Source organism: Poecilia reticulata, linkage group LG6 (assembly GCF_000633615.1).
Source record: "Poecilia reticulata strain Guanapo linkage group LG6, Guppy_female_1.0+MT, whole genome shotgun sequence".
NCBI lineage: Eukaryota > Metazoa > Chordata > Actinopteri > Cyprinodontiformes > Poeciliidae > Poecilia > Poecilia reticulata.
Genome location: NC_024336.1, coordinates 19,649,278 through 19,674,567, shown reverse-complemented (window position 1 = coordinate 19,674,567; position 25,290 = coordinate 19,649,278). Strand labels below are relative to the sequence as shown.

General features: G+C 37.7%; 1 protein-coding gene across 1 annotated transcript in view; it reads right to left on the bottom strand.

Annotated features, from left to right (window-relative positions):
- spon1b (spondin 1b) overlaps nucleotides 1-25,290 on the bottom strand; it is a 94,699-nt gene that overhangs the window by 62,789 nt on the left and 6,620 nt on the right. Inside the window, exons 3-4 of the mRNA XM_008411699.2 lie at nucleotides 10,810-10,943; nucleotides 1,328-1,401 (exon numbers count right to left, since the gene is read on the bottom strand). Of these exons, the coding sequence (XP_008409921.1) occupies nucleotides 1,328-1,401; nucleotides 10,810-10,943 (208 nt within the window). The remainder of the gene's footprint in view (nucleotides 1-1,327; nucleotides 1,402-10,809; nucleotides 10,944-25,290) is intronic.

The window sequence follows — 25,290 nt, the reverse complement described above, 5'->3', positions numbered from 1 at the left end:
AAACAATTACTTGGGTCAATTTAAATGATGACTGATAGCAATAAGAGGCAGTAAGAATCTAGCAAGCAGGAAAAGAAGAGAAAAGGAATGACACACAGACTCATAAATATTCTAATTTTGCCCTGGACCAATGTTTCTGAAAGATAGGTCAAGGCGATAGTTTGAATATTTATGAATCACCCAATTATTTAGTGGAAATTTTCTCTTGACATCCAAGTTGCAGAAAGGCGAGTCAAACTTTAAGCACTTAGCTTATGTCAGAAAATGGAAGCAGGGTGGCTTGATTGACTTGCGTAATAGCATGGAAAATTAGATTTTAGTGTGTAGTGAAAAGCTTTATGAAGACAGGAATCCTCTGAGATTTAGCATGATAAAACCATTCAACCAGATACGGCTTTCAATGTACAATGAATGTTTGCGTTTGAGCTGAGAGACGCCTGTGAGTGTACCATCTTACCTGACCGTTGTGCTGATTTTAAGAGATTTTAAAAAATGGTGACAAATTCTTTTTTTGTGAAAATACAATCGACATAAAACTTCAGAAATTGCCCTGGTGATCTCACAGTTTGACCGTGACATCCACCTCATGTTTCCTGAGTGTTTTGTTAGGACTGTGGGAGAGTTAAACAGTTTGTGTCCAGGATGTGTATGGTCTGCAGAGATGCTGGCTGCCTTTCTTCTTTCCCTAGACCTGTATATGTAATTTATGTAGAGGGACTGGTTTTCATGCTATATGTGGGCTACTAGCATTGAAGGATGGATGAAAGGAGAAATCTAATGAAACATTCTTAATAATAATCTGAAGATGCAAGACAGTTATCCCTAGTACACAGCTCCATACAAAACAGCATACTAGTGACATTATTTGCTTTAAAAATTATATCTTTGTCTATCTGAAGGAGTCACTGGGCGAGAGGCAGGGTACACTCTGGACAAACAACCATGAACGCACCAATGCAGAAAAGATTAGAGAGATYCATTAACCTAATCCTAATGTTTTTAGACTATATATATTATACTATTTCAGCCATTACTTCATTCAAGAATTAATTTGTTTTGATGTTTTTGAATGTGAGGATTATTAGTGTTCTTACAAATATCTGATGCAAATATCATGTCAATACTATTTTTTTTGTATATTTATAAAGAAAATTTCTCCCATGTAGTTTTTAAAACATGATGAGGGAGGTGTGAGGTTATCTGAACCAGAACAGAGGGAAAATACTACATTCGGAGAAGGCTACAATAGCTACATGATGACAAGTATAGGTTGTAAAAATGAGCTGCAAAAGACAGAGTGGCAGAGAAGATGGGCAGCTGTCATTACCTTTCTCACACAGTCGAATGGTGAGAGAGCCTTGATCCTGGAAAAAGATGACTCTTTTCTGGACAATACTGGCCCTGCAGACACAGAGAACAAGTTTGGAGGAAATGTAGAGTAAGGATAAAGATGAAAAAGAAAAAAGTTGGATCATCACAGGAGTGCAAAAGCTGCATGAAATTGAGATTTTTCAGAGTTTCTTTTCGACGCCTGATCCATGAAATCCTCAGTAAGACGGGAGGGTAATGGCTTCCCTGAGGTTTCATAATGGACACCGAGTACACATTTTTTCACAGGAAGAAACACATTCTCCAATTCTCACAGCACAATCATCCTGCCACAACAGAAGCAATCATACCCACGGATACAAAGAGGAGGGAGAAAAGACCAGGAGTTACATTAAGAAGACAGAATATAGATCTGTGCAATTGTTGTAGACAAAACCATTAACTGAGGAGTTAATCTCGACTGAAAATTTAACTACCCCGTCTAAAATTGATTGTTTTTTACCAATGCTTCTGCATTGTTTTGTAAAAAATTATAATGGAGGACCAGGATAGCTCAGATGCTTTGTTTTTTAGCTCTTCTATTGACATTTTGAAAACAAAGACAGTAACAAATAGTCAGAGGAGCACAAAGGTAYGGTGCCCTTACAAAACTTTCCAAACAAACCTGCCAAATGTTCTTGCAGTAAATAATACAGTCTGTTGCAAGTTCTTCAATCAAATATACTACCCCCAAATACATAACCCAGTAAATGGTTCTAAAAGTCATCATGCTTTTCTGGTAAGATAACAGACAGAGACAACTATGCAGGAAAGACTGGAAGAATAATCCAAAAAAAATTCAAAAATAATATCCTTATAAAAAACCTCAACTGTTTTATTTCTCACAGATCCTCTTTGCTCTGCACTGCAAAGAGCATTATTCCATCAAAACTTGAAATTACTTGAACATAAGGAAAAATCCAAACYGATACTGTAAGCAAGTAGAACTGTATATTACACCGGTCAGAAAAGAAATAAATAGCTGTGCTTTTCTTTTTATAAAAGTAGTGTGCCCCACGTACAATAGAGAGAAATAAAACTGCCTCAAAGTGAGCTGAACAACCCTGGCAATGAAGACAGAGGAGGCCGCGCCAACTTTAGGTAGGAGTTATCGGTTATATTGCTTCTATAAATCTCACGTGGGCTGAATGGTGCAGTATACTCTGCAACATGGGGTGACTACTTGGGCATAAAATTGGAAAACAAAAGTGAAATATAATGACTATTACTGAGACTGATCATTTTTTATCAAATTTTCTAATAGGTGAAAAATAAAACTCTGGTAGTTTGTATTATTCACTAAGTCAGAGAAAGGATGAGTCCTTACGTACAGTCGCTCCAGCTCTCCTTTCTACTAAACATCTATGTTAAAATGTGGATGTTTTKAAATAATTTGCTTATTCTTTTTTTGTCAGTAAGCAGCCACTGCTAGTAAAGCAAGGCAAATTGTATTAGASGTGTGCAGAAAACTCGGTTACTGCATCTTGTAGGCAMAAATAGGTAAAACTTCATGTAAAACTTTATTTATGGTGYTATAGCCTAATTCTGTAAATGAGAGTTACACTATGAACTTAAGTGTCTTTTTTGTTCATCTGCAATGTTTTGATGCATATTTTGTCAGTTGTATGTTTTTAGTAACATCTGTAAAACTACTCTATGCATCACAGTTTTAAATTTACTTTGATTAGATATTTATTTCCAGATGTTGTGACCTGAGTATTGCTCTACAACAAATTGATATTATTTTCTATTTGTTTTTAACAGCCGTGCCACATTATCGTTCCTAGGTTCCTTACTTTCACTCCTCATATTTCCTTAAGGAATAGTCATAGTCAATGTCAAAGTACATAACCTTTCATGAATAAACTCTGCTATTTCAGTCAAACAAGCCATGCTACATGCTACATGRTGCAACTGGGGAAATAATGAGGAAAAAAAAAAAAAACTTCTTTTTTTATCTGTCGAAGCCTTTACCGCATAGGATCAAACTTTTCTCTGACCAAATTTCTCATCTGAGTGCAGGGAGATGAATTAGACATGAACAGTACAAATGTTTTYATTTTAACTGGTGCCTAATATTAAAAGTGATAGTAACACTCAGAGGTCATTACTCTTCACAGCGGARGAAAGCAAGAAGCACGGCAAMATAAGTGAATTCATATCTGCCTGAATTCATGTCCTCTGGTTTTTATTCAGGRAACTTCAAGGATAAAAGAGCGGTAGTTCTTAAAAACTGAACATGCTCCAAATAATCCTGTCGTGTGATCAATAAAAAAAAAAYGCGTTTGACTGTGACTAGACAGAGAAGTTTAAGTCATCTTGTCAAACAACTTCAGAGTCGCACAGTTTGACTTGTGTTGTCACTGACAGGCGAAGGGTGTTCCCCCTCCTCCCGCCGGCTTCCTCCCGGTAACAGCATCCGAATACTGATGGGGGRAGAAATGAACCAGAGGTCGATGTGGGGTGAAAATGTGATGAACAGACAGCCGTAGGGCAGAGATGGAGAATTCTAAGTATAAACCTGATAACGATCACCAGGACAGCAAAACCTAGATTGGAAAAACCGTCTTCCTCACCATCTTTTCACTCACACACACTTGTTTTTCTCTCACCTTCCCTTCTCTATTTTAGCTCTGGGTGGGAAACACTTCCTAGACACCAAAAGACTTTTCAGGACTTTCTTGAGATTAAAGCACTGATTTGAGGTAAACTCATCAGAGYTACAAGAAAGACCTTTATGACCTGAGGTGGGAAACACACAAACACACACACACACAAATACCCACGCAGTCTAATATTCGTTCACACTCTGCACTTTGTTACAGCCTGGGGGGCTTGCTTAAACAAGAAATTYATGCTTGCAAAAGATAAAAGTCAAAACAAGGCAGGAATATAAAAGAGCTTAGGGCTGAAAATACTCATCATAGCATGTGTCAGATGAAATGGGATGAAGACTTCAAGACAGAAAAAGGGAAGAAAATCGGGTGGGTGAGTCATCGTTATTGCAAGAATYTGAGAATATTTAATTAAGTTGTTTATGTTGTCTGTTCTAATACAAGCCAAACTTTCGAGTGTAAATCAATTTTTTTTTGCTCTACTCCAAATCCTATGTATGGATTTCAAATCTTATAATCAGGTATGGTCATCTAGGCCAGGGACGGTAGATCTATTATCTAAAATTACTCTCACCAAACAAATGTTTTACTTCGAGCAATATTTTTACTGCACAGTCTGTTCTGAATCGATAACTTTTGTAACTATAGATTATTTTGAGTGTATTTCAACAACTGTAAAATTTTCTAAAAATGTTGGATTGTTGCTGATGTTTAAACTGTTTCCTTCCTTCAWAAATATTAAATTAAATGCTATTTGTCCTCAATTCCTGCTAGATTAAAAAAAAATAAACAAACATCTGTATATCAAATATCACTGGAGCTTCATATTTCAACAGTATTTAAATTTCCCCCAACTTTTCTTATGTTAAGTTAGGTCTTAACATAAGAAAATATGATGGATAAGTACCGTATTTTTCACACTATAAGGCGCACCTAAAAACCTTCAATTTCCTCAAAAGCCGACAGCGCGCCTTATAATCCGGTGCGCCTTATATATGGACCAATATTGAGCCACAACAGGTCTAGCAACTACGGTAAGCAGCCGCCGACTTAATTTTCCCCCGTAGAAGAAGAAGCGTGCGGTGCATGCTGGGATAGTTTTCAGTTTAATAAAGTTTGACTGACCTTTTTTTTTTTTCAAAGAACTTTATTTAAATGAAATTAGAATACATCAAAACAACATAATGAAGTATACAACACAATACAACAGCCAAGCAAAACAACCAGGGGTGATAATTAGAGTTTGACTGACCTATCTACCTACCGACCTGATAATCAGGTCGTCTGCAGGTCATTTAGCACCACGTTCTCCACGAACATGCTGTGCGCGAACGGAGAAGGRYGACCATCGTCCGGCCACGCCCCGGCCCAGTCGCGAAAGGTTCTCCTCGCCGACCCGAGTCGGACTGTTTTGTTGACATTTTTTATGTCAACAAAGTGGCTTTAGACATTCATCCGGTGTGCTTTGACTTGGGTACCAAGGGACCAGCCCCTATACATTTAAAGCCGGGGGTGTTGGGGGAAGAGAGACAGAGACTGCGGCGGCAGCGTGTTGGTTAGTCTGTGTTACCCAGAAAGCAGTTGGGCACAATATCGCAACACCAACAACGTGAGTGAAACAATGACTGGGGCAGCCTACTATATAAAGTACTCGGGGACCACTTCTTTACAAATGTGGATGTGTAATAATAGAGTACGGAACAAATCKGCAACCCAAACTGAAACGTCTATCCTATGCGCCTTATAATGCGGTGCRCCTTATATATTWAAGAAGTTTTAAAATAGGCCATTCATTAAAGGTGCGCCTTATAATCCGGTGCGCCTTATAGTGCGGAAAATACGGTAAGTTAAAAATATAAATATGTTATGAAAAGTGGGGCGGGAGGAGGATCARCACTTTGTGGAGGTTTTACAGCTGCCGTTTCCCGCTGCCTGAGGCAACATTTCTAGGCAGCTCAGCAAGATGAATGACAAGAATTTGACCGGCAGAGGAGGAGGGCAGTCCTGACAGTATACAACCAGCCTCGAGAAGATAAGTTGCATACTGCATCTTCAAGTTGCTGTTAGTTCAAGTGCCAGGAACAAGTGAGACAAACAAAGACAGCGCATTATGGAGTGTGCTATTTAAAAGATGCTGACATGGTTTGCTTGCCAAGAAACTGATAGCAGTGTTTGTAACAGGTGACTTCTCTCCAGGGTTCAGCTCACAATGTGTAAATTAGAAGGAAAAGTGTCTCTAAAGAAGCAGCACTAACAAGCCTGGCAAACCGCAGAACACAGCAATGGATCCTGATCTGTGAATGTCCAGAAAATAACCTGAATATCAAGTGTGTGACAACAACAAAAATGTTTTATTTTACTTTAACTGTGCCTTAAAGGTAACTTTYTTGTGAAATCTCGAAGGTTTCTTGAACAGCCAAACTTTCCTAGGACGTTTCACAGTTTTCTTTTGGACTTTATCTATTTTTACCATCAGTTTACTGCTTACACAGACTGGGATTCAAAAGTGAGGGAACCTATAAAAGGTATTCATTCCACTGGACACTTTTTTACCTTTTTAATGCTTTTACAAAGCAATCATGAGCAAAAWAAATCTGGCTTTTTGACAAAAAGAATGTCAAATTGAAAACCGATTTGTACGAAATAATCTCAATTAAATAAAAATACRTAAGATAAAATGAACGTATAAATAGTTGCCCCGTTTAAAGTGACTGACCTAATTCAAAAAAATTCAAGAGTCAATTGTTTGTAATCTCACAGGGGGTGGAACGGAGATCATCTCAGGGCAGTGAGTGTGTCTCAAGAGATTGTAATGTAAAGACATCTGTGTCTGGGAGGTCTGCTCACTGGTTAATCAGTATTCCTGGCTTATAGCATGAAGACTAGGAGAGCATTACAAGCAAAACGTAGAACAGGTCACTGAAAAGTATAAGCCAACGGATGGAAACAGAAAATCTCTGAGACAATGAAATGGAAGCAATATGAAACATGTAAATCTTCTAAGGTCAGGCGTTCTCACAAACCGAGTGGCGGTGAAAGAAAGAGACAAATGAGAGAGGACTCCAGGACACCTGTGACGACGCTAGAGAGGCTAAAAGATTCAGCAGCTGTGACCTGGCATACAACAATTTAAAAATGTTATCCTAGAAGTGATTTAAAGTTGATTTAAACAAATCTGTGAGTATAACGCTATTATAACTAATACTTCTAGTGTAAAGCAAGTGGGGTCACCTGGACTTGATAAAGTGCTGTACAAGTACAAGGCATTTACCATTTACTTCTAAGAAAACTATAGACTTTACAATTGACACCTTTTATTTTTATGTTCCACTGTTTTTCGTCACTTTACATCAACTGTAACTATTCCTAGCACAATGAAGCTGGCTGGGCTTCCCTGTTTCTCGTTTTTATGTTAGAATAAACAAACTAGCTGCCAGCTGCAAACTTTGAAAGTGAGAGAAATAAAAAAAAAAAACATCTTATGTAATTCTTGGCAAACCCACATACAGTAAATTTTACTGCATACATTACTTTTCCTCCACTGTGTCTGTTGAAATCTTGGTACAGCGATCTTAATAATAAAAAAAAAAAAGCTCCAGTCTTTATGGTATTACAGCTTCTACTGGTGGTTTGAGGGAGCAGATTTTTTTCAAGTTATTAGATCAAAACCCCAGGAGGGCAAAGAAAAAACTAATAAGAGTCCAAAAGGGCACAAAGACAAAGACCAATTTAAGGAAGTCGGAGTTGGAACCAGTCCCAGTTAACACGGAGATAAGAGTCTGACATCCTCAACACTGAACATATTACAGACTGAACATAAACACAAGAATGAAATGTTTGGCTCTAAGGWTTATTAAATTAAGTGACATTGATATTAGTTTGCATAAATAAGTCAGATTTAGTCTTGTGTAGTAAAGTTGATTTTGATCAATTGTTTTCATCAGATTCAACCCAAGTGTTCTTGACCTTTTGCTCAATACTGGCAGCCTGACATTCTCCTTCATAATTTCTGAAAGAGCGCAGAATTCATGTGTCCATCAAATTGACCATGTCCTGAAGCAGCCTCAGACCTTTATGTATTAACATGGTCCCCAAAAACCTCTATTTTCGCTTTGTCAGTCCACAGATTATCTTCCCTAAAGTCTTTGGGAAAGACATTTTTGGCCATTTTTCAGTTTTTACCCTCCTATGGGTGCAATTTTTGGCCAGTTTCTTTCTTATTGTTGAATCATGAAGGCTGAGCATAAAAGAGGCAAATKAAGCCTTTTCTGCTTTGTATGTATGTTGTTCTGTGATCTTCTTTGATTTCCTGGATCAATCGGTGCATTATTTCAGTCATTTTGGTGAGTTGGTCAGTCTTGGCAAAGTTCAGCATTGTTCCATCTGTTTTCTGTTTTTCTCCATCTGTAGATAATGCCTCTCATTCTGAATCATGGAAGTCCTAAAGCCTTAAAAATGACTGTAGCCTGTCATGGCAAAAGGGACAGATATTTTGTTTMCAATCTATTCTTGAATTTATTTAGAATTTGGTGTGATGTGTTGTTGTTTTTTTTATCTTTTTCACCTACTTCATGTTTTTTGACAGTTTCTATTTAAGTATTTTTGTTTTGGATTACATATGTCAGMTTGAATTTGATAGCTTGTTTGAAATSMTGCATTTAAATCTGCAGTTTGTATTTATTCAGTTCTCTTTATTTGATATGACAATTTKCTTGATGGTCTGAAACATTTAAGCGCAACTATAGAGGAAGAACTGAAGAAATCTAAACGTGTTCTAATCACTTTAACTCCAGTGTGGCCTATTAACATAGTGTTGTAGACAGAAACAAAAATAGCCTAACAAGGTAAAATTAAGACTTATAATGCAGAGAGTTTATATGAGGTAATCCTAAATCTCCATCTTGGACAATTGTGACAGTAATATGAAGTGAATTTGAAATAGCAGATGTTCCACAACACAGGGTCAGATTTATTGAACCAGCAATTACTGGAGATGGCTACATGCCACTTGTCAAACAACGGCGGTAGATAAATTAAAAGCAACAGCTGTGCTTGTGCTGTGGAGGTGAGGGCAAGTTAAAGCTCATCGCTCAGTGGAGGAAAAGATGCATGTCAGGGAGTTTATTCCCTTCAGGTAGTCAGAAAAGGAGACGGAAATGAACAAGGGAGGAACATTTTTCTTTGCAAGGTTTACCTTGTTTATCATTTATATTTCTTATTTGTCAAAAAATGTCTTGAAGGTATGTGCAGTGCTATCACTCCATGTAGTGCACATTTGTTTTATTTCTGTTGGCACATTGCTTGAATAACATCTCATCATGTATTAATAGTAAGTGCTTTCTGTTATCAGAGAATATTACATTTACAGAAGCACAAATTGTAGCTGATGTGCATGAAAATCAGTCCCTCCGGGCTGTTGCGTTTCGCTCTTCTGGCTCTGTTCTGTTTTTCYAACGAACCAATTTTTTTGCTCAATGGTAAAACAGCCTGCTGCTGCTTTTAGAAACAAAACATGCTGGAAATAAATGTCTTTATCATAACAGTCCAGAGGCTGAACACCGATGTCATGAAGTCTGCTGTAGTCAATCAAAGTTGACCATAAATCATTTCATCACTCAACCCATTTGAGCAACACAAATAACTTTTACCACAAACTGCCTTTATTTTTAAACTGGTTTATGTTAAGTATTTTTTTTTCCATTACACTGAATGAAATCCTCTAAATGTTCAGAAGTGAGTGGTTCAATTTCTGGAAAGAATGTTTGGGTTTGTCTCACCAGTTGATACCACAATTTGACCTAAAGAAGGAAGGAAGGAAAGTAAGAAGGAAGGAATAAAAGACAGAGGGAAGAAACCAAGGAATCTATCTCCCACAAAGCAAAGCTCCCTGTGAGCCATCCAAATCTCATTAAAGCAAAATGTCACTTACTAATAGCTGACAGGCAATATGCACACTTCTAGTTAGACTGAGCAATTTAATTGTCAGGGTAAACCTTTAAGTAGCTGCTCAATGTCATTTATCTGATTAATATTCCCAGACCATCACCAATGGTGAAAAAATATCACTGGGAAAAAATGACACCCTAACATTGTTTTTCAATGGAGCTATAAAATGATACATTCCTGAACAGCCATTTAAATCCTCAAACTTGAACACCTCACTATTCTGAGCAAACATTTGAAATTTTAAAGTGTTTGTCCTAAAGTTTGAGCACCCACTTTAACGATAAGACACATAATGCAGACGTACTCCTTGAAAGTAAAGTTGATGCTCAAAGTCACACCTGTTTTAAACAACAAATTGTACCCAATAATCATCTTTACTTGTGTTGCGAAGATCATCCCTTTACAAGAGCTAAGGTATGCTGTGCTTCTAGACAAAAAAAAAAAACACCTGGAGTCACCGACTTGACTTTAGCCAGTAACACCTGCTTGTAAGGTCAAAGGTAACTGGGCCTGGGAACTTCATTTATTAAATGAACATTTAATAAAATGTTGAGCTTTGTTTCAGTAGAAATAATAGTCCCAACACATTTTTTTTCTTTTTAAAATAGCAAACTCAACTTAAAAATTTGAATGAAAATCAGAAAACATAAACTACATAAAAAATGTAACATGTTTTGTTTTATTTGCAGTAATTTAAGTCAGTTATGTAACTGCAACAGCAGTTACATAACTGACTTAAATATTAATGTACATGCAAATACTAAACCCAGCTAGTTTTTTGATATTGCAACCCTGATATTTAATGGAAAACTGTCATTCAACATCCGTTGTTGCTCTGAACATAAAGGCACGAGAATAATTAGATGAGAATAAAACTTACTTGAGAATAACACACCCAGTACCACTGGGTGGTGCGGTCCACAAGACCTGTATCCTGGTTCTTCTGCGCGGTGTGCTCTCTGTCACCGCAGGAGGACAGTTGGTCATGAACTGGGTGTCRTCGTTATCGATGATCTGGCAAARAAATAAGTGGCATTATGCACATATCATATCAGATTTACAGAAGACACGAAAACATATATTGTCTCCGAAACAGAACAATGTATGTTGCTTTGTGCAGAAAAAGTGGATAAAGTTGAAGATCCAACAGGTTAAAAGTTCAACTCAACACACAGAGTGGGAGCTTGGAGCTACARCAGTAACAAATAGAGGAATTAAGTCACAGCTTGATGTATTATAATTATTCTCACTTTGCTCTTTGACTTTAGTAGAGTAAAAGTAGCTGAAATCATAGCACGTATTTTGAATAATGATTTGTCGGCTGATGTGTTTATGCAGCATCAAAATTTTATTAAATATGAGACACGACTTCATAGTGCTTTAAGAGTTGGCTTTCTAAAAGATATGAAAATATGTGAATGAGAACAGCTTTTTTGAGAGCTTGAACACATGAAACACAGTTTTTATGAGCAAAGACAACACAAGAGGCCAAGTTGCAAATGTAAGATTATTCACACACCCTGATCYATAAATCAAGTAAGACTTTATTTCAAGAAAATATTTTGTTTATATTAAGACTAGGAACTTTGTTCAAACTGTTTATCTTCGATTTAACCTGTGTGAACTGGACTTAGAACTAGTTCTTGATAGGGGAACTAGATTTGAGCAACATAGTAAACCTTAAAATTTACTTTAAGAAAAAGGTTGCAATGTGATTTTATTGAATCACTGTGAAATCATGACATTTCTTTCTTTTAACTCATGTGAACAATAGTTTTATTGTACATTACTTTCAAAGTGATGAGGAAAGACAGCAGTAATATTAGATGGCTATCAAACACCATGTCATCTCTGTGTAATTATTTTTCACATCAGGGAACCACAACATCCTGTCTCCTTTGAAGGACAGGAAGTAATAGAGTGCTTTGTCAGGGCTTAATAAATATTTATTCTTTGATGCCAACAATGTTTTTTTGATCGTTACATCCGGAATAATATTATTTCACAGCATGATAATTAATCTTCACACAATGTCTCTTATCTTTATTTGTTTGTAGGAGGTGGGTTGGTGATCCGACACTGTTGATCTGACTGTTTTTTTAATCTGATACATGCAATCTGTAATAAAACTAATATGCATAGTATTAGTAGTAGTAGTAAGCCGTAAAGCTCAATTTTGCTGCTCTATAGAAAATAAATACTTTAATCTTTTATTTCTCTCAACACATAACTATAGCTTTTCTGTACACATCACTAGAATTTGGTATTTGACTCCGTCTTTCAAGCTGCTCGTAAAACAGGTTGCTACGGGCGGTTTGCTGTCGTCTACAAGTTATTTGCAAAATTTCAGTTGTCACTGGAAACAAGAGGCAGATGGGAAAATAAAAGAGAGTTCAACAAAGACATGTTTTTCATATATTATCAAGATAAAAACTATTTTGTGAATGCTAAGGGAGGGTGATGTTCGGGGGGAAATGACAAAAGGTTCATTTCTTTCACCACTTCCTGTGAATGTGGGAATGTTCAGACATGCAACCTGACCTTAACTTATCAAGTAGTACTGTACTCTCTGTGACCAATCTTTGGCAGTAAGTTGAGTCAAGAGCAAAGCTGTGGGAAAGGGAAACCTTGTCAAAGTCCTAAGGTGATGATTTGGATAATAACAGACTTGTACATTCAAGACATGCACTGCCCAGTTGTCTCAATACTTAAACCTTGTCACGAACCTTACAGACTAAACACATAGCGAAACAGAACCTCATGTGGCCCTATGACCTTGTAGCATGTGTTCCCCAGCTGTCTCACCATAATAATAACAAAGACTCAGCACTCTTTCCCAGAAATCCTGCTTGGCGTAAACTGACTAACAGTTTCTMCTTTTGGAGCTTTTTTTCGCTGATGAATAATTTCCATATTTCTACGGTGACTGATCCGCCTTTCATTTACATTTTTTTTTCCACTAACACTGAAGCTCTGTCAGTCAAATGCTGAAACAAACAACTCACTAAAAAGCAAATGAAGAGACAGATTTCAGAAAGACCCAAACAAAGGAGAATGACGGCAAAGAGCTACTGCCTTTTGACAGGGATATAAAGGTAGATTTGCATCGTGCAAATTTAAATTGAAGTTGAATCTACTGAGGCGTAAGCATTAAGTACAACGCTGCTTTGGAGACAAGAAGAAAACCGAGATGCTCTGAAGAGATGCCAAACAATCACAAAGACGTTCATGGAAAAAAGCAAACCAGTGATATTAACCACACTGGGTTTGTTTATGAAGCAAGTCAGTTGATCCCAAAATATAGTTCAAGATAGGTTTGATTAAATATTATTACAGTCAACTTAATACACTAAAATCTGAAGTCAAATGAACAGAGTGAAATACCAAAAGTAAAAGCTGTAGTTATTTATAAAAAAAAAAGACAGGATAATATTACAAAATTATATGAGTAATGACTTTATAGTCCAATTCTGTATCAAAACACATTTTACTCACTTTTATTCCTCATCTCTCAACACACTGCTGCCAGCTCTCTGCGATCAGGTATGAGCATCAACACCAGCTGCACATCATCCAAATGGCTGAATATGTCATATGACTGGAATGCAATCCCTTAATTCATTACTCTTGGAATAAACTATTGCAGTCAAAACAATCCTGAGTAATGTTATTGAAACTGATAATATGATGGCAATGTGTGAGTATGTCCATTTAAAAATGTTCCCAGGAGATGAACTTTAAATTCTAAGGTGGGTTTTCCAAATACTGCGACAGACTGGCGACCTGTCCAGGGTGACCCCGCCTCTCACCCGGAACGTTAGCTGGAGATAGGCACCAGCACTTCTCCCGACCCCACTGAGGGACAAGGGTGTAAAGAAAATGGATGGATGGATGGATGGATGGATGGATGGATGGATGGATGGATGGATGGATGGATGGATGGATGGATGGATGGATGGATNTGGATGGATGGATGGATGGATGGATGGATGGATGGATGGATGGATGGATGGATGGATGGATGGATGGATGGATGGATGGATGGATGGATGGATGGGTTTTCCAAATACCAGAAAAAAAGCTGGGTGAAGTACTTGAAGAACATTTATATTATAAGTATTTTTGGCTTGTGGTTTATTCCCAAACCACTGTTACTGTTTGAGAAGCAAAGTCGTCCCAACCACAACCATATGGAGAGTGTGTGGCATATTTTGGATGGCGGAGTCCATGCAAAAGAATGAGCCAATTTAAGAAAACTCAGTTCTGTCATAAATGATTCTGTTTGCGTCACCAACTGCAAACACAATATCATTTGAAAGTAGAGGATCTGCTCTTTACACTGATGTTTTTCCAAGTGTGACAAAGACTTGGCAATTTAAATTTCGCAAAAACAATGTTACACCTTTGCTGTTGTGTGGTCAAAAGTTCTGCTTCAGCCTTGAAAACCACTACAAATGCCTCATGCTAAATTAATACACCAGCTCTGTGGATAAAACAGGGAAAGTCACTTCACCAGTTTAGCAGTATTTCAGATATTCAAAACAAAAACTAATCAATATTTATCGACACCAAATTATATGAAATTACTGTATTATGATACTTTTTCAGCCATGTCGTCCAGCTCTACTCTGCGCTAGTTTCAAATTACAGTTTAGATCTATACTATGTGCATTAGTTGTGCAGCACATTGCACAATTAATGCGCATTGCATGGCCCTGCTCCACTCATATCAGTCAGATTTGTACCCGACTCACCCTGGTGGTTACAACAATTGACAAAACAAAGCTGGAAGATGTCAAACAAAGCTAAAAATGGAAGAAGTTACGCTAATAAGGCAGAAAAGAGCAAAGTCAGGAGTCTGGAATTGATTTTAGACGGATAGCAGCTTAAAATAATAATGCATGTTTACTTCAGGCACAGGACTGTAATTAGACTTAATTAGTCTGGTTGGATTGAGCTCAGGCACGTCGTCTATGGGCTYGGACCGGGTCAGGTTAGACTTTATCAGTTTCAAACTCCATTTCAAACTGATAACTTGTTTACATCAAGACAAAGAGAGTTTTAGWGGAAGGGAACAACTTTCATGCGATGAAATTKTATATGCAMTACTGCAATTGCTCATAATCCAATTAAACGTTCAGCAAATCTAATGCAGCACAATTTAAAATTKATCAATGATGCCAGTGCATGTACAAAACACTGAGCCAGTGAAGGATAGAGTAGCAGGACAGGTTAGTGTGGGAAGACTGTCAAAAGAGGTGTTTGTTTTCTTTGCGGAGTCTGGCATGTCAGTGAAAGTCCACGGTTTGTCTATCTCAATCTCGCTCAATCTCTTGCTCCCACTTCAGTCGGTAAACACAGATGCTTTAGAGTGCCTGCACAAGCAAACGCAGAGCTCTGTTCAAACACACTCACACAAAGCCTGGGCGACAGGCACGGCAAACCTACGATCCTCTGGAGAAATCTGACAGAAACGGCTGATATTAGCGAGCACATGTGTGTGTGTTTGTTGGTCACTGTGTGCGCACGCACACACACACACACACACACACACACACACACACACACACACATTCCAGGATAGCAATTAAATGTCATGCAGTTGCAAAGCAGTGAATACAGTTAAAACCATTGGGACTTTAGTTCAAATATGAGAAAGAAGAAAAGAATTACAAGGAGACAGAATGATATATTGAAATGTCACATCTCCACTTGAGGATGAGCTCATTTCAGAGAATCACAAAGTTTTCTTGTCTTGATGAAGACCTCGGAGGCACCGACATTTTGCCTGAAGTTTTCCATCAATCAAAGCAGCTCTATTACTGCAGAACACCTCTGAGATCTTGGGGCTATCATCAATATTGCATCATATTACATTCTATGTCTCACCCACCCAACCATAGCAGCAGAGTCACATGTGAAAACAGCCGCCCTTTGAAAGTCCCTTCACTTTCCAACATGTGATTCTCTGACCTGAACTGTACAATTGCACAAAGCAACAATCAGAAAAACATTCTGCATGCTGTTCACTGACTATCACAACTCACACTCTTCCACGTATACATCTATACTTTCAGTATAATGGCTGGAATATCATCCATATCAACCAGCTAGTGTGCAAGTATCCTAAAGCTGTTCATCACACTACTCGCATTAAAGATTTCAGTTGTATTTGAATGAAGGTCTGAATGTCTGTTCTGCTTTGAAAAGAAGGCTTCATTTTCTGCCTTTTCACTTTGTCATGACCTTTTCTTGTCGTTTGTCTTTTTGTGTGAATGTTGTAAAAAGCTTTGACAATACCAGGCAAGTTTATCACCCGGACAACATATCAGGGGAACAAAGTACGTAACATGTTGAGGCAAAATATCACCAAAAAAAGTGAAAGCACTGGAGTGCTTGACACCAATCATTTACACATAAAAACACATTACATTACTAATCGATCAATCAATCAATCTTCTAATCAAGTTTATTTGTATAGGACATTTCACCAACAAGAAAGTTTAAAGTGCTTTACGTCATAAAATACAAAAAATACAGTCATAGACGACAGTCAACAATTAAAACGAAATGGTGGTAGTATTACATATCAGAATGTTTATCAATGTTTCATTTGTAATGTTTCAAAAGAAACTCTAAACAGGTGTGTTTAAAAAAGGTCTACGGTTTTCATATCTAGAAAAAAAAAATCCCTGCAAACCTTAAACATGYAAAAACTGTTGGCATCTTTTAGACAGGATGAAATGTGTTTGCTTCAGATTTTAATCAGAGAATCTCACTAATGAACTGTTGGCTGATTACAAATGAGAGATTGAAGCAAAAGATTGAACACAGTCAACACAGAGAATAACGATCACTGGACAAATATTTTTGCCACTTTTGCTACCTTTTACCWCATTTAAAACTGTAGTTTAATGTTTGTATCGTTTATGTCAGGCTAGTAGGTGTTTGACATACTAAGCTGAGTTCCTGTAAAGCACTTTTGATTGTCTTGTACATAATATGAGCAATATAAATAAACTTMTCTTATCTTGCTTTCTGTAAATGAAACAGTAAAATGTCCAATATCTGTAGCAAGTTAACATTTTAATAATTTCACTAAAGGATTTTCACAAATAGTAGTAGTAGTAGTAGTAGTAGTAGTAGTAGTAGTAGACGTAGTAGTTGCTAAAGGCAATATTTTATTTGTCGTTTGCTATTGTTTGTTGTTGCCACTGGTTTGTCACTTGTCTTGTTGTCGTCACTCCTACAGGAGTAACGACCAGCAGTGGTACGCATTCTTTATTTCCCTGCTTAACATACACCAACAATACAAAGTATCCAAGCTGAAGATATCCCATCTGGGAGCATCCATCAACAAATTACTGTTCTAGATCTTCCCCAAGTATCCCGAAGGGGATATAACCAATGATTTTTGCACCATTAGCATCTTGTTATGTCAGTATCATTGTGATATGTGTCATTATTGACACTGTGCTGTCCTCAGGATACAGATGCTTCCTTCAATCCTAATTACAGTTTGCCATCATCTCCAAGGTACCATTTGCACTTTATTTAAATATTGTGATAACCCTTTTCACACATATTCAAAGCATTATGGGAATCAACATTTGCATTGCAACAGCTATTCTCTCTAACATCTGTGCAACAGATGTGCACTGTCAAGGTAATGCATTGCTTGATCGGCAACATAATTACATAGAGGCAAGTGTTGATAATGTTTTGTCATTTCTGCTGATATTTATTAGCACAAAGTGGTGGTCCACACAACTTGCATAATAGAGGATTTAATGAAAAGACGTGACAACCATCCTGTCAGTGTCCAGGGACATCAGCTGCAGAGAACTGGACTTTATTGCGAAAGAAAAATGAGGTCTTAAAAAAAAAAAAAAAAAAAATCACTCCCACGTCGCATGCACAAACAAGAACAGTTGGTCTACCTCAAACTAACAGAGGCAGTGGCAACATGTTTTTCTACTGCAACCACTGGAATGAATCAGAACCACTCTCGTGTAATGCTTTCCTTTCCACCAGATGTCTTCGAAACTGAGCTCTGTGTAAAAACACACATCTGTTTTAGTTCTGATAAAACTGACATCTACAGTCTAGATTAGTCAGACAGGACGTCAAACATAGGAACACCACAGGGAATCCAATCAATTTTCAAAACCAAACAGCCTCGGTAAAGTCCCAATGCTACATCATGCCACAATTAGTATGCACAGTGTACTAAGTTACAGGAGGACTTTGTTCATACTGAAAACATGTTTTATTATCAGTATTTCGAACTGGTCATAATTAAACACCCTTTGTGAAACTTAAAATTTCTCTCATTTTAGAAAGAAAAAAATATATACATCTTTTTTTAAAACCTCAAATAAAAAAAACAAGTTTGTATACCTTGCTAAGCAACAAAACAGAATTGTTAAATAAATATTTCATGGAATAACCCTGACTTTCATTTTGTTAAACACCAGTCTTTCATATTATTGTTGGATTCAGAAGATCACCCAGTCAGAACCTCAGTGTGCTGAAAGATGTGAGCTTCTGTTGGAATTCAATTAGAACTGGAATGCAATAGCTGTAAAATAAAAAATACAAAATCAAGTCTTATTTTAGAGCTGCGCATTTGGAAATAATTATTTTATCTCCACATACGGTTATGTGACCTGTAGGGCAAAATAAAGCATTCAACTTTAAGCTGAATGTTTAAAAGGTCAAACTATCAACTATGAAAGAAAAACAAACTAGATAGTTACTCCCACTGTAAAAAAAAAAAGTCCTAAGCATAAACAATATCACTTAACAAAATGTACACCTTTTCCTAATACAATCATAATTTAACAGAAGCATATTTGCAAAAGTCACAAGTAAGATGTTGATTACTAACAAAACGTGATTCATTTGTGCTTTTGATCCAAAATACCTGCATAACAATCAGTGCGAAAGCAGTTCAAGCTACTGTCTACAATTCTTTTAAGTTGCTCCAGTCATGTGTTAGATATATAATACAATTTACCTTTTTTTAGTCCATATGTCTGTTATGCAGCCTATTTTGACAAGCTCCATCTTGTCCTTGTGTTCTGTCTCTGTTTATACAGTCATTGTAAAAACAAAAATGGATTTACCTTGAGGCTTTTTCTGACTGGACTTTCTGAACCTGTCATTGAACTGCAGCATTATTAGTGTTCCATTATCAAACCTTTGCTTTATCTCTAGATTCCCCCTGTCCTCATTTTGGCAGTCTTACCACATATTAGTGCATCTACTTTTAACAAATGAATCTGTATGTGTGAGCCTTCTTGTGTTTGCATGTGTTGCTGTCTTTCCAGCCTATTTTGTCTTGATTTGTTTGCTTAAGCTGTTATCAATGCGAAACAGCATGAATAAACTATAACAAGCTCCCGCACAGAGTCGCATGGCTGTAATGACTACAGCGGTATAATGATTTTTGGCTTCCAACCACTAAAGATTTAAATGGAGACATTTCTAATGACATCATGGAGTGGTAATTAATTTTCTTTCATAAGTAATTTCCCCTGACCCATTATTTCTGTAGTGCAGATTATAGCATTATTCTGAACAATACACCTTAATCAAGCTTTAATGTGGCAAGATGAGAAACCTTCAAAATCCTCATGTAACCCTTTTTTTTCTGAAACCGAATTTTCTTTGCTGCGGTGTTAATGTTCACAACCTCCCCCATGTCAGTCACAAAGTTCATAGCAGGCAAGAACAAGCTATGTCAAGTGAATTTACTTCCATCTTAGGTTTTCTTCAAGCTATTTCTTCCTTCATTAGCCTAAAGATACACGTGCATTATACACTTCCGTCAGTATAGTAATGTGGAATGAAAAGCAGACGTAGAAATTTACTTATTTGTATTTCTCTCTCGTAAATATTTCTGCAAAAGTCAGATCTTCCAAAAGCATGCAACTGAGGTACCGACAGGCTGGCAAAATGACAATTTTTTGTGACTAGTCAGAATTTTCTGTATCCTTTTAACTTGTTTAAAAGTGGTCAAATATCAAAAGATGAGCTCAGGTTGAACTCCATATGTAAGTTTCATTACAATGTTCCCCTTAATTAAAGCAAAAAGAGAAATATATTATTTATAGTTTAGCTTTACATTTTTATTTATGTCTTATATTTCTATTGAATTGGCTGGAGCAGCTGGATGGGGAAAGACAAAGTCACAATGCAAAAAGTGTGACAAAAGGGATCAGTAGACCAGTTACTCAAATGTGATAGTTTTCCAGACAAGTAGTGTTTTAAACGTGGTTTCTAAAATGCCTTAGGATCACTTCACATGAGATTATGTCTGTGTGACAGCATTAAAAATCTGTCCGAACACGGACGGTCTCTGCAGCAACTTGGAGAGGCATACTGTGGTACACCAGGAATGCAACAGGCTTTTCATTGCATATTATTGAGCATCCACAAAAATTCCACTGTGGTTTGTCATCACGGTGGTGTCGTGACGTGCTGGACTTTCAGTTTTTTGCTTTTTGTTTAGTCAGCACTTTAAAGTGCATTGCTTGTTTTTTATGTAGAGTAATTCACTCCATGGTTGCATTGGTAAGCTGCTGCTGCCCCATGTTTCTGCTTGTCCACATCTGTGTTTATTCTATGTATCTGAAGCCAGTCTTCTTCTTCAGTTTCTCCACCTATTCTATTTAGGATTCTTCTGCTATACAGAAGACAGTATTGCCAATAATTATTGTTCCTCTAGGATAACGCTAATCAAATCCCTTTGTGTGTTTAGACTCTTTGATGCCTCTCGATCCTCCGCCTCCTGCCACCRCCTTCTGCCTGCATTTGGGTCCTACACTAATAAACACGATCATAGATCTGAGTGTATCMGAGTCCTTGGTGCTGCATGAAAAAGCATAGTAGCAACACTGATCATCTAACCCATGCAGTGTGGCTTAGACAGACCAACCTTATCATTAAAGAATTAAGAAAAACTGGACATGCTGGACTCACACAATGTCTAGAAGCTAATCACACCCACACTAAGATACCAGTGGTGAGGAAGCACACACACCTCCAAAGTGCAGGTAGACAGGTTACTTGCAGATGTTTTGCTCTTTCAAACTCTCAGTTCTGGTTCCTCAGAAAAATAATTTGTTTATAAAAAATGAAATTCTTCCCTTTGTAGAAGAGGAAACTACCAGATAATAAAGCTGATTTTGGGTTGGTTGTTGCATTCCTCTTCTCGTTCTTCCTGTGCTGCTGATTCCGCTCTGTGAGGGCATGGCAGCTCATACGGCCAATTCACATGGTCCCCATTAGGCTGATCAGCCTGGCTGCATAAGAGGTGCTAAAGGACAGTCCTCAGTGCCTGATTGTCCATCAAAGTAGTGGTAATCAACCCTTCCTCTTCCGATCTCATTTGATGTTGCCTATATAATCATGTCATGTCTCTCGTGAGTTTCTCAGTAGACTCGCTTGGGCCTTACCTTCCACTRCCGGAAGGACAAACAGTGGCACACAGGAACTCRCCATCTCAAAGACGCATTTCATTTCAATAAAATCAACAAGCCTGTGGGTTTTTCCTCATAAGGTAATGTTAAAAGGAAAACRGGGACCGAGAGATATTCAGCTAGAGCTTTGCAAACTACAGAAACAATTATTTAAGGATTATCTTGGAGTTTGTGTTATATATCAGGTCACTGTCAAGCCTTGTTCCCTCTTTATTTCAGCTGCTGCGTTTTACTTGCCTTTGAGATTGTCCCTCTATGTCTCTGGCTTGGGTTAAACTGATTAAGTGTTTGTATCCCGAAAAAACTCCAGACCATTTATAAAAGATAATCTAACCTCTTCTTATTGCCTCCCCTATTCAAACAACCTCCATTTGTTTCCCAGAGCAATAACACACTGCTGACCTAGATAAATATGACCCACGTCCCACAGTAACACACAGAGGGCTGGGAAAAACATACACAAGCAGAACCAGACATGTATGTCTTGTCAAAGCACATTTAAGCACAAAGACACACATCTCAAAAGCAGAGAATGGGCCAATTCAGTGAGACGTTCAGACAGACCTTCAGACTTTTTTCAAATGTTTGACAAATTCAAATGAAAGTCTTTTAGTGGCAGTAATGCGTTAAAAGTGAATATTATTGTTTGAAGAGCTGTCAATGAACAACAGCTCCTAGTTGTGGTGTTTTAGAGAAGCAGCGTGCGGGCACATTCCAGGACGGCTGCCAGAAACAACCACAGCGTGAGGAGACAGAAAAGCCATGCAGGGAACCTCAACTTCCTTCGACTGTCTTCCCTTCCAGTGAATAAGAGCAGTCATGTCACTGCAGATGTAGAGTCATAGCTAACCTTTGAAAGATATACTTTGAATAAATTATATGAACTTTCATAATCACCATCATGCTTTATTTTTCTATTATCTCTGCATGAATGCAATAAGAATAACATCACATTTGATAAAGTGATTCTAAAGCTAATGTCTGCTTTTACATATTTTCACGGTAATGCTTCTACAATGGAACCAGATGCATTTCTTTTTTCACAGCTGTGTTTCAAAATTGTTTAAAGGTTTTGTTGGCTCTAGTGGCCTTTATTTGAAAGTAATTTGACAGGAAAGAGGGTTATGAGAGAGGGGAAAGACATGCAGCAAATGTCACCAGGCTGGGAATCGAKCCTRCGACCACCAGCATGAGGACTAAGGTTTCAATACATGGGTTGTGCTTTGCCCCTGYGCCACCACAGCACCCCGTGTTTCAAAAAATTTGAAAAGGAAAACTATTTTTTAACATTTGACAGTGTTTGCCAAAAGTATTTTGTTTCCTGAGTGTAAACGGGTAAATTACGTCTGTCGTTTAAAGACCACAAAAAGTCTGAATATATATCAGACAGATTGCAAAGCCAGATTGTCAACATCAATTCTGTTCATGCTCTGCCCACATGGTTCCAGTCTCAGCTCGCTGCCTTCTCCCTGCAAACTCTGCAGGGACTTCGACTTAGACTGCAAGCTGTTTGTTGTTTCACTGAGATGTTGAGTTTTGAACTACTTGAACCCCAAAAAGCTAGATATTTGCACTAACCTTCTCCGTCCTTTTGACCTTCCCGTGGCCTGGATTTTTCAACAACTTCACAGAGGTCCTAGAGCAATCTCGTCCTCGAGCTGAAGCCCGACATGTTTTTCTCTCGTCTCAATTTTCACACAACAAACTAGTTTGTGAAAATTGTAAGGGTAGGCAAGTTCAAGCAAAARAAAGAAAATCTGATATTGAAACTTTCCTCTCCCTGAGGGCACAAACAGAAAAAGAACAGCTTGTCCATATTTTCCAACATTTAAAATTATTTTGAAACAAATAAATTYGGGTGGCATCCCTCGTGAAGATGTGTCCAAATTTTGAGATTTTAACCTTTTACTAATGCTTTCTTTATTTGTCTTAGGTCTTTTCTGCTCTTTCACTACTCATACTACTTGTATTGTTTTTGCTGTGCAAAGTGCTGTCACAAGATTTTAAATAAATTGATCTTTAATTCAATGGGTAATCTTTGAATGACATCCTACGAGCAACTGATCAGGATGCCTCCTATGACCCATCCAAGGACACGTGTTGGCCTCTTTGGCAGACTCAGATTATATTTCCCATAAATAAGATTGAAAGTATTATYATTACACCCGTATTCTGACCACACATAAGCCAAAGGCGATGAATGAATGGATGAGTCGTCAGTTGGTCTTATTTTCAAGAAAATATGCTTTTAAACCTTGTGGTCACGTCCACAAAGAAGCAGTCTGTAGACACAACATCAGYCTGTTTCCATTGTCATCTCAATCCACAAGCCTAAATTCTCCAGAAAAGAAGCTGAAGAGAGAAGAGACAATAAGAGAGGATGCATGACTCTGGATTAATAAGAAATATCCCTCTCTGTGTATGGTTCCTCACTAAATAAATCCATTATGTTGGTTAGAAATAGAAAACACAAAGCTTCACAGAGTCTAATATTCTAGATTGAATGTCTAGTGCTTTAATTGAATGTAAAATATAATTGTAATCCCAATGTGGACAAGAAGAGTCATCCAGAGTTTAGATAGTGCAACATTTATTTTATTTTTTTTATCTGGGCTGACTCATGGAGAGCAGGTCAGGGAAAGATAACCCGAGTCTCAGGGGAGGACTGCATGTTCACATGTACACCCAAAGGTCATGAAAGAAAACTGTGGAACAAGACCATGGACAGATTTCCAGATGAAATATTTTTAGCTGAACTCAAGCGTTCCCATTGTTTGGTGCAACTGATAATATGTATAAACGGGTATTGCACAGATTTGGAGCAAAACAATGATTGAAAAGGAGAGGGAAAGTATAACAGAGAGTTCATGACCATAGATAGCATGACAGGAGTCTTGAAAAAGTTTTTGTGATAAAAGATGTGGTGATTGATTTTATCTGAAACTGCTCCCTCCTGGTCAGAGGTCAGTTTGTGCCTCAAGCAAAGAAGTTCAAATATGTTAGTGTCTTCATCAGTAGTGATGGTAAGACGAAGTGGGTGATGGATGGACATATTGGGGTCTGCAGTAMAGCAGTTTCTACTCCAAACTGTCAAGGTTAAAAAAAGCTCTGCCATTACGTGAAGCTCTTGATTTACAGGTCCCTCCAGGTTCCAGACCTCAGCTGCGGTCATGATTAATGGATCATGACCAAACGCAAAAGATCTCAGATGCCAACAGCTGAAATTTGATGCTTTGTGTATTATCGTAGCTCTGTCACAAAGATGATTTGATGGCTTCTGTTATCCTTCAAAGCTGAAAGGAGAGCTGCTGCTCCTCCACATTGAAAGAAGTCAGGTGAGGTGATCTGGGCATCTGATCAGGATTTCACAAGGAGCACCTCAGTTTGGAGTTTTTCCAGGCACATCTTATTTGGGAAGAGATCTTGGGGAGTGCCCAGAACTCACCGGGGGAACTAAATATATATATATCCCAGAAAGACCCTAGATTTACCATACAAACTGAAAAGTGTTAAACGGGGAGAGAGAAATCCAAGTTTCCATCCTGGACATGTAAGTGTACAAGTCTGCTAKATGAAAAAGTGAAAAGCTAAGGGAATGCAGTTTTGCAGTAAAAGATGAATGTGTTTGTTTTTTGCTGAAACTGTCCTACAGAGGTGATGACTCACCTGTACACATTAGAAGATGCTGTTGGGGTCAGTGTTCAGGTGCATTTATACAGAGATCCATTATGCATGTCTCACTAGTTCACACTAGGCACTGCACTACTCATTTCACCCACAGCTCTTTGTGCACAAATGTTTCAGTTGTTTACTTCAATCCAATCGTGACTTTATTTTTCATAACACAGCAACAGTCAGATAAACAGCACATTAAT